Here is a 10,655-nt window from a genome sequence, read left to right as displayed (position 1 = left end):
GGGATTTGATTACTATATATATATATATATATATATATATACACAATTATAAATTATTAAATATTTAAATGATAAATTATTAATATAATATAATAATTATTAATAAATAGTATTAATTATACTTTAATAAAGTATTAAAAACAATGCAATTAGTATGCTTGAAGCATAAACAGTATGACAGTATGAATATTTCATCATTTGAGAGATAAAAATATACAGAGAGGCTATGGATAAAAACATATTAAATTAATCATAAATAAAATAAATGATAAATTATTAAAAAGTAAAAAATTATTAAATATAAATAAAATGCAATTATTATGCTTGATACATAAACAATATGACAAGAGTGGTTTAATCTTTTGACAGATAAAAAGCTGGAAGGCTTTTGATAACAAAAATATATATTATTCAAATAATAATAAAATTATTACATATTTCAGTTCTTAATTCTAAAACAAAACAACGCCATTGTAATGTTTGATACATTAACAGTAGGACTAGAGAGCGATTTATTCTTTTTAGTCTCCAACACAAAATCAGTTGGTTCACTCATTGCCACATTCACAAATAAGAGCATCCTGTTACTTGGTTTCAGTATGCTTTCTTTTCCAATTAGGAATCCAAAGCCCATCTCATGTCGTTAGCTGTAAAACCCCACTCAGTGATGGGTTCTTAATTGCGAAGCTCGTTGCTTCAGACATGCAGCTTCTTAGCGTAAATGCACTATTAATGGCACTGTGAGGCTTGTCTGTTTTACAGTTTGCCCAGTCAATTTGATGCAACAGGATTCAATAACAATCAGCCTGACGTCAACTCTTTGGCATTCATTTTGAGCGCTGGTTAAAAGGCTTTGCCGTCTCTGAATTATTTAACAGTGGATTCAAGTGTGTGAGTAAGAAAGTGCAGTAGAAAGCAACATAGTGCTTCAGAAAACACAGCAGCATCTTGTGAATTTGGCTATAGATCCAGTTCAATTGAAAAAACAGTTTGTACCTGCAAAATCACAGTGGTGTATCCGTCTTTTCTCAAGGTCTGGGTTTGTTCTTCTGTTGTAACGAACAGGCATGGACCCAGTGTTCGCGAGAGCTCGTGTCGAGGTGGGTGTTGGGTGACTGGGCGCATGGACAGCCATTTTGGAGGCGATAGTGGCGGCGTAAGATGGTGGTGGTGTCAGATTGTGAAGCAGTTCCTTCTGTCTGTCAGGACTGCCAGGTTCTGAAGTGGGAGGCGAGGGGGGAAGATAGGGCATTTTGAGCTGCGAGTGGGCCTGACCCTGAGGATGCACAAAGTGACCCGGGCCGAGAGGGAAGCTGGTGGCGGGCATGCCACAGTATGGCTTGGCAGCTGTCTGTTGGGTCGCTAAGTGCAGGTCGTGGAAAGTAGGCATCTGTGAGGGCACAGAGTGAGCGTGAGGGTGGGAGTGTGAATCGGCTTGATGGGGGATGTCCAGCTCCGAGTTGAGGAGCTGGAAGAGCGGCCCATCCTGTGGGATGTCAAAGCCTTGCATCTCCTGCTTGACAAAGACCCCAGAGTTATCGTCCATGGGATTGATTTCAGAACCCGAAGTGGAAGTCGAGTTAAAGATGCTGGTGAAATCGGGCAGCGCGGATGGAGCGGGGCCAATCGAGCTCACCGGACACTCGGGATGAGAGAAAGGCGCCGCTACAGGTTCAGTTTTGACATGGCTGGGGACTGAAGGCCGCGCTGGCCGGCACATTCCCGTTCTTAGGTAAGCAATGTCGGGGAGGAAGACATTCATGTTGATGCTGTAGGGGGACCCGTGGTCGTCCCCAAAAAACTGGTCCATTACAGAGATGCTCTCTCGTCTTGACTTCTTTGGGTCGGGGAGAGCCACAGGTTGTGAAAAAAAAAAAAAAAAAAATCTCTATATATATATATATATATATATATATACTAAATCTATCATATACATCTAGCAATAAACCGATTTATCGGCCAGGCTGAGTAATTAGGAGATATTTCCTTTGGTTCCACTTCAATTGAGGATGCTTTGGACTATAATAATGGTTAATAGAAATCAATGAACCTTGAATGCATAATAATAATAATAATAATAATAAAAGAGAGAAACTTAAAGTTTTTAGTAATATATGGACAGGCAAGCCTGTTGGAATGGGTAAAAGTAAATATATACATCTAGTGATTTATTTATTCACCAATTTATCGGGTAAGTAAATGGCCGATATTTCGCAATTTTGAAGTAACCGATCATTTCTGCTGAACGATTAACAGACAGGTCTTTAAATCTTATTAACTAATAATAAATCATTTCTATTATTTTTTTTTCCTGTGAATTTTCAGTAAATGTTGTGTAACATTCATGTTCATCTCATTTGCTGTCATTGAATGTATTATGTTTGCAGTATATCAGCACTACCAACATGAATGTCTGAATGAAAGTTAGATTTTTTTACTAGAAATTTATGGGTAGATATTTTTACCTGCAAAGCCAATTTATAAAACCTAGAAATCAGAACTATGTTTTACCACCTGATCTGCGATCTTGTCTATATTGAGAGCATGAATTGGTTGTGTTGCTGTATGGAGCAGTCAGAGGTAAAGCATTTATCAAGTCTTCTTCGATATGTCTCTGCTACATTCCGCCTTCGACTGTAAAACAGCGCTCATACCACAAGCTCAAAACAGACTTGCTGACAGGTGGAAAGCATGCTGGAGAGATTGCTCAGCCTTTCCATATCGCCACCCAATTATCATAAAACCGTAATCAGCAGAAAATATTAAATCAAGACTCATTCATTACTTCCTGAGAGTAATATCTATATCTAGTCACTAGAGGAATAAACATCAGTGGAAATGAAAACACTCACACACATATACAGTACATGCATACATAGACACTCGGAATGCCAGAGCTCTTTAAGTGCTCTTTATGCGGCTGCTACACATAGCGATTTCTGGATTTAGATCTTCCAGCTGTTCGCCGGACATGTATCTCTTTCACAAGTTTTCAGTTTGAGGCTCGGCGTTGCTGGGAAGTTTCAGTTCGGAGTTCGAGAGCAGCGCGCGTGGGTGAGGAGGGGGAGGCAGTTGTTGACGGTTCGGTAGCCAAGAAACCAACTGCAAGCAACTGACACGAGTCTGTGCGCTACCCGTCCCAGCCCAGACTCTCCCCTGCGTTACAGCCACGGGGAAATCCCCAAAACATCACCAAATCTGAGGACGCTTTGGACTAGGCTACTTAAATTTTTGAACAGTGATGATTCTTTAAATTATGCAATGTGTGATGGTAATGACTATTATGGCAATGACATTTGTTTATTTATTTATTGTTTGTAGGCTATTTGGAGAACACGGGATAAGCACTGATAGCGAACACAAGTTGCATATAAGATTAACTTTGAATTTCTAATAAAAATTAAAATTCTCATATAATAACCTTTCTTTGGTAATAACACCTAAAAAAAAACAAAAAAAAAACAAAAAAACAATGCAGATCATGATTTAAAATTATTCAAATTAATTTATCATCTTTCATTTCTTTTTTTTTTAAACTCTGCCTGACCTGGTGAAAATGATTAAGCATTTTATAAATAAATAAATAAGGTTATGGAAATGAGTTGATGGAAATGAGCGATTATTTGTTACAAAAATACAATTGTTATAAATGCACACCGAATTAACACACTGAAATACGTTCTTGTGACAAAGTGTAAAGTAGAATTGTCCAGAATTTAACACCTTTTGTCCGTTTTTTAAAATGGAAAGGTGATAATTGTGGATGGGGGAACAAAATCCTCAATTTCTAAGAATCTGAAAATGTAACATTTCAGCGAAAACGACAAACAGTAAATTAGAAACACAATAAAAGTTTATTTTAACTATTCTTTAAACTAGATTTTTTATTTTTTTCTAAAATTATCTTATGAAATAATTAAAGAATCGCACATGGCTTGCTTAACGCATTGGATGGGGCATGATGCTGATGGGACTGCAGGCGTGCAGGCTGCCGCATCATCTACAACGGCCCACCTTTCACACGAAGGGATGCATTTGATCTTTAATCCATCCAGTGATACAGTCATATCTTGAGCAAAGCGAAAAAGCGAAGCTCAATTCAAAGAACTGATAACAACAATTACCTGAGAATAGTCGTTTGATAAGCTCCTTTCCGTGTCGAGAGTCTTGGTTTCAAAGGAAAACAGAGAGGGGTCCTCCTGAAAGCCGTCGGACAGTGAGGGTTTGAGAAGCGAGAGAAAGTCATCTTGCCCCGGTGCGAGCGCAGCGCTCATCGTAAGAAGCGTAGCGGCCATAAAGCCGTGGATGTGACGGAGAGAGGGTCCGCAAGATGTGTTTTGATAGACGTTGAGGAAGAGGAAGGGGAGGTGAGTGTATGGTGCATGGAATGATACCCGTGCGTGTATGTGCGCGCGCTTTTAGTAGTAATGTCCCGTTCCGCTTCGCTCCGTTCCTGGAGCTCCGGGATATATGTCTAATCGCTGAAAGGGCGGGGCCTGACAGGGACTGAGAAAGTGAGACGGCTACACCTTTACTACTGCTGTTACTGTAACAGCGCAACAAACCCGTCAAAACAGAGTTAAATCTGCCCACCCCTTTAAGTATTTAATTTAGCATTTAAATAATTTGAATAATAACGGCAGTGCAGCATAAAATCACAACTCACTATAAATAGTAATTGCGTTCGAATTGTATTCATTATTTTTATCGGTTAATTTAATGTGCATTTTATGATAAAACATTCTTTATTTTACATAATACAAAAAAAGTATGTTAGTACAAATAACTAGCTACAGCAGAGAAGTAAATAGCCAATAACAAGTCGTAAAACCGGATCTTTTTCAGGGTAGTCGAATACCCGAACGAATGGCTCTTGTGAGTCGGTTCTTTTAAGTGAACCAACAACATACAAGAGGTCAAGGTTGTCCGATTCCCGACTCTTAAGAGCCGGTGCTTTTAATGAATCTAACACACTTATGAATCTCTTACTGGATCTGTTAGTGCCTTACAGAACGCAAATATGTTATGCTGTACTTAATTAGGCTACGCATTATGACATTCACTGTAATCAGTGGCATTGTTTTAATGAATGCAGATTTCACATTTAGGCCTACACTAATTTGGTAGGCTATTAATGCCAAATTCTATTAAAATGTTATAGGCCTACACATTTTGCAAGAACTTATTTAACTAATTATTGTATGTTTTATTATACTATTTCTGATTTGTTATCCGTTTTGTTCATCTGAAATCTCATCTGAGATCTCATCATGTGGCAACCGACTGCCAAGAGCAGTCAATGCAATCAGATTTTTTCCCCTTCAAATATTTATTCCTCGAAAGCACTAAAACAAAAGTTTTTAAAGACGTGTCTGTCAGCACATCTGCATTTACTGTTTCCAAAGCTGTAAAATAAGGCTTATTTACAAACGGTAAATGATACCTATATAAAATAAATGTTTACCATAATTTCACATTTAAAAATAACACAACACGGCAAACAAAAATATCCATCTCAAGCAGACTGAATCAATGAAATTAATCAATAAAACGCAGCTCACTGCTACCGCTGTTCTTGCTGGACATTCGAGCCTGTGGCGCGTAACATTAAGATGACACAAATAAGCACGCAATGCGGCTGGCTATAAAGGTATGCGCGCGCTCCTTTATTTTTATCAACAGCGTGTCTCGCGTCTTACGAATCAAAGCGGAAGGATCCAGATCTTATTACCATCAAATGATACATTCAGATATTGAGATATCTTTACAGGGTGAAGATTAAAAATGCTTATATTCAGTATAGCTACGTGTTGCTTATAACCTTACTTTAGAACCTTACTTTAAAAACAAATTCACATGCCTGTTTGAATGATTTATTACCATTAAAATTAAAATTCATAGTTTGAGGTTCACATTTTTCATGGCTACACATTAAACCTGTGTAATAGGTCTTTTAAAAAAGACTTTCATCCTTGGTTGCATCCCAAAACAAGTTGAACAAGTCTATTTAGTTTTCCGTTTGACTTTTCTGTACCATTCTGGAACTTCTTTATTGGTCTGTAAAAAAAAAAAAAACATCATTGTTAAATATTTTTGACCATTTCTTTGGACTTTGGTCTGAGTAAAAAATTCTGTAAAGGTTATTGTGAGTCTAGCCACAAGCAGCCCAAATAGAAAGCAAAAAACAACAACAACAACAACAAAAAAAACATTTTTAGCAGTTCAAAAAAATATTTAAAATGTGTCCCTGTTTTATAGAGAAGACAAATTACTCTTTGAAAGGTTCTGTACATGGGTAGTAAAGCAAAACTTACGAACACTGTGGGTTTGGGATCATAGTTGTATTGCTCCTTGTCTGTGCCTTTTAAAGCTTTGGGTCTATGAACTGCTGCACCGGCACCATCGGTCTCAAGCTCAGGTAGGGATACAGACAGAGGCCCACCGTGCTGCTGTGAGCGCATGCTAATCAGGACTTGCTTCATCACAGACAGTTCCTGCAACAGAGTAAGAACAAATCAGTGGTAGCCTGAGAGTTAAAGAGCTTCATCCTATTGTTCGTTTGTTTCCCCTTCACAATGTCTAAGAAAGAGCCTGCAGCATCTGTTGTGCTTTGATTGCAGTCTTGTTTTGCCAGCAGTGCTATGCCCTTAGGAAGGGCAATTAATACTGAAACTATAAACATCCCATGTGTCCTGATGTAGGATGTCAACATTGCATAACATCCATACAACCGCATGCACTATATTTCAAAGCCAAATAAAATCCACTTCTAAAGCCACATAACAAATAAAAAATTTATTATAAACAAATTTAAATTTGAGTCACCATTGACTGAAAATCTTTCCCTTCTCTAAAGTACTGAAATCCAACTTTGGTCAGATTTAAAAAAAAAAAAAAAAGAAAGAAAGAAAGAAAAAAAAGCACATTGCAGCCACTAAATGCCCTTTGTGTTTGTATACCTCATATCCGAACATTTGCAGGATATTAAAAAATGAAAGCTATGGTATTTTAACACTTGAGAATACTTTAAATATAGTTGCTTGGGTTACTTCTATGTTGTTGCTTTTTTATTTGTCCTTTTAAGGGCTGGACAGATATTAAGAATAATATGGACTACTTATATAGTAGTTTTATGGTGCTTTTTGTCCTTGCTGTAGTTGACATAGTCAGTGTCGTTGGAATGACATGATTGTGAATAAATAAATGACAGAATTTTCATTTTTGGGGCAAACTATTCCTTTATGTGTAATTGTTTTTTTTTTTGCAGATGTTTTTCTTTCTTTCTTTCATTCCTTCTTGTTCTCTTTCTCACTCTTCCTTTCTTTTGAAGCGGTTCACAATGCACTACATATACGAAAAGACATTAGCAGGAGCAGCCGGGGGGGGGGTTCATGTAAACACTTCATTTAAAAGTTCTAAGGTAATTGGAGGTGTATCTTCATAACCTCTCCAGTACAAGGGGTGCCCTGAGAGTACCTCTACAAAGCACACAACCCTGCTTTAGTGTAAATACTATCTGAATCAATTGAAGGAAACACCCTCAAACCAAACAAGTTTCTTTTATTACTCTGAAGTCATCAGTGTAATACAGCTCTGAGAACGGATAGAGGTTTCATGAAAAATGTTACTGCATACAAGATGTCACTGAGAAAAATTGTCTCATTTTAAACAATGTGGCGCAAAAGATATAAAGTTGCTTGAAAACAGTGAAACTGCAATATAACTTTCAACGCTTTTCTTAATTTTTATTAAAAAATACAATAAAAAAATAAAAATAAAACAACAAAAACTAAATGTTTTTCTTCATACTTATTAGAAAGAAAAAAAGAAAAAGAAAACGAAAGAAGATCTGGTTGGTAAAAAGAAATACTGACTAATTGGTGTTTTACTGTAAGAATATAATAATAAAAATAATAATTGCTGACAACTGCATATTAATGAGTGAGTTCATCTATGTTTATGATTCCTGTGTTCAACCACAGTCTTGTCTCAACTACAACCTATCAGTAATTTGTGGCTGGATTGAGAAAAAAAAAAAAACCTTCATATTTTTACCTGACTTGTGTGAATAAATAAAAAATGTTTATAGAAAAAGACTGTGTGATGTCAGATCAGTTGCTGTTCATACTCGTGTTCCAGCATGCTGATAAAAATCACAGACGCCAAAAAGTTTTTCAAAAAGAAAAGCACTGGTGACAGATATAGAAGATACTTTTAGAGCTACAGAATACTGCACAAAAAACTGTACATACTTGCCCTGAGTAAAACCATCTAGGTCTTAAAATAATACTGAGAAGAAGGGGACAGACATTCCATATTATGCAACAGGAATGCTACTACAAAAATGTACAGAAAAAAAAAAAACCTGCTGAAAGGAACTTTGTTTTGACACTTTGGTGTCAAAACAAAAACCTCCAAAAAAGTTGAATAGCATTTTTTTTGCAAACGGTTAATATTCACACGCATGATGGCAATGTAAAAGATCCCCTGCTAGCACATGACCGCCCGGTTCAGCGGCGAATGAAGATCAGCCCAATGCGTAAGAGTCATTCAATATTTCTATTTATCACTGCGCGACCATATGCGCTGGCATGCTAAAAAGCGCCAGTGAGGAGCAGCTGTCTGTGAGGATTGCATGCTTTCTGCCAACATGCCACTGGAAGTTGTGAAGTCGGCACAGTGTGTGCCAGCAGCATTTGGTTGAAAATAGCTCCAGATTGCACCGGCGCTTAATCAGTTACGCCCTGCCCTTAATATCCCAAGAGTTCAGAATGTGAGACGAGGTATAGTGTACCTTCGTGTGCTTTTCAGATACAGGAAAACTCCATTCATTTAATAGAAACGCAATTCTATTTCTATTTCTAAATGCAGCATTCGAAAATTAATATATGAAACCAAAATAAATTTTTCACAAAAAATCATATAGTGTACCGACTTGTTCCTTGTTTCATACCTTGCCATTCAAAACACTCAATTCAGAACCTACTAGTCAAATAGATTTTGGCGTTACACATTGGTTCCCCTCAATGAGGCAATGTATTAGCTGTCTGTCAACAACCACAAGCAGCAAGGTTATTATGAATCTGATGACTTGAGCATGGGAAAAAGTTGACCTGAGAGACTGGATTTTCTAGTTACTGCATCTCAGAAACTTCTAGGAAAGCTGTTGTCGCAACTGAGCTGTACTGAGAGCTTCCTAAACATATAAAGCAGAAGCATCCAGTGATCAATTACTAGTGCTGCAGATTCCTAATTTGCATGAGAGTTTTTCCCGATGAAGGTATGACTTGTTTACAGAGTAAACTGCAGGTACGCAGTGTAACTACTTATTGGACAGGCAGGCTGGGTGAGTGAGTGACAATGAAAGAGGACACACCTAAACTAGACTCTGTGTCTGTGGGAACTACTCTCTTACTATCTCATGAGTAGATACCTTTAATGGACAATGTATGATAACATTCCTCAAAAAAGCAGTTTTTATGTGAGTAACTTGGAGTTGTATTATTTACTTAATTTCATATTATATATATTATAATTTCATATCATCTTATTTCATTAATAATTTTGATTTTGCTAAAAAAAAATCAATGAAAAAAAATGCCCGTTACAATAGGTTGTTCAACAAAAAACAGTCCTGGTATCTGTTATGGATATCAATTACAGAATGCTTTTTATTTTTTTTTACTCCTAATTTATTATGAAGTTAGTCAGTGGTTAGTGGTTTCTATGATCTTTAGTTTGACCTTATGTGAAATGGGAAAGTAAATTAATCAATATAGTATTGCAAGATGGTCTTAACATATTATTGATGAATTACATTTTGTTTTTTGTTTTTTTGTTTTTTTTTATGGAAATGCCACTGGAATTGTAAAATTATTTTTAGAACCAAAATCAAAAAATTTAGAACCCAAAATCTAAATTTTCGGTGCGGTATGATTTACAACAATTAGCAAAGGAATAGTACAATAAACAAGGGCACAATATTAGGTTCTTCTAGATTATTTTCTTTTTTCTTCTTCTTTCGAAGTATGAAAGAAAACCATAAATAGAATGATAGAAAAATATAAAAAAATATAAAAATAAATCACAAACATGAATTAACCCATTTAAGCCCACCGGCAACTATAGTTGCCGCAGTTTATAATTGTCATTTTCCTTTTGTAAGTATTTTTCTAGATGTTATCCATGTTTTATTTCTCAATGACATGCAAGCAAACAACCAAATAAAGGATTTCAAGAAAAAAAAAAGAAGAAGAAGGTATTCACTTCCTTCCTGTCACATGAGGCTGTCAAGTTCCTACCCCTATTTCCAGGAAGCATGGCGAAGGCAAACCCTCCCAAAGAAATGTAATGTTCATGTTACTAATAAGTATTTTTTGTTGACATATATATATATATATATATATATATGTCTCTAGAATCATCCAAACAAGGCAAGGCAAGGCAAGTTTATTTATATAGCACATTTCGTACACAATGGTAATTCAAAGTGCTTTACATAAAAGAAAGTAAAATAATTAAAAAAAAAATTATCACAAAAATAAAACAAGGAATTTAAAAACTTTGAAGATGATTTAAAAATTTATTTAAAATGAATTTAAGACAGTTAAAAATAGAAAATGATTATACATACATAAAATACAGTGCAATCAGTT

The 10,655-nt window shown here is 36.1% G+C and overlaps 2 protein-coding genes across 2 annotated transcripts in view; both read right to left on the bottom strand.

Moving 5' to 3' along the window:
- The window catches only part of klf5a (Kruppel like factor 5a), an 8,155-nt gene extending 3,665 nt beyond the window's left edge, over positions 1-4,490 (bottom strand). Inside the window, exons 1-2 of the mRNA XM_016546558.1 lie at positions 4,116-4,490; positions 997-1,888 (exon numbers count right to left, since the gene is read on the bottom strand). Of these exons, the coding sequence (XP_016402044.1) occupies positions 997-1,888; positions 4,116-4,295 (1,072 nt within the window). The 5' untranslated portion in view covers positions 4,296-4,490. The remainder of the gene's footprint in view (positions 1-996; positions 1,889-4,115) is intronic.
- A 1,151-nt stretch (positions 4,491-5,641) lies between these two features.
- Positions 5,642-10,655, bottom strand: part of pibf1 (progesterone immunomodulatory binding factor 1) — a 44,251-nt gene continuing 39,237 nt past the window's right edge. The window contains exons 16-17 of the mRNA XM_016546549.1: positions 6,315-6,494; positions 5,642-6,057 (exon numbers count right to left, since the gene is read on the bottom strand). Of these exons, the coding sequence (XP_016402035.1) occupies positions 6,004-6,057; positions 6,315-6,494 (234 nt within the window). The 3' untranslated portion in view covers positions 5,642-6,003. The remainder of the gene's footprint in view (positions 6,058-6,314; positions 6,495-10,655) is intronic.

This window comes from Sinocyclocheilus rhinocerous, unplaced genomic scaffold (assembly GCF_001515625.1).
Source record: "Sinocyclocheilus rhinocerous isolate Xijiao unplaced genomic scaffold, SAMN03320098_v1.1 scaffold580, whole genome shotgun sequence".
NCBI lineage: Eukaryota > Metazoa > Chordata > Actinopteri > Cypriniformes > Cyprinidae > Sinocyclocheilus > Sinocyclocheilus rhinocerous.
Note: the sequence above shows the minus strand (reverse complement) of the source record. Positions and strands in the feature narration are given on the sequence as shown.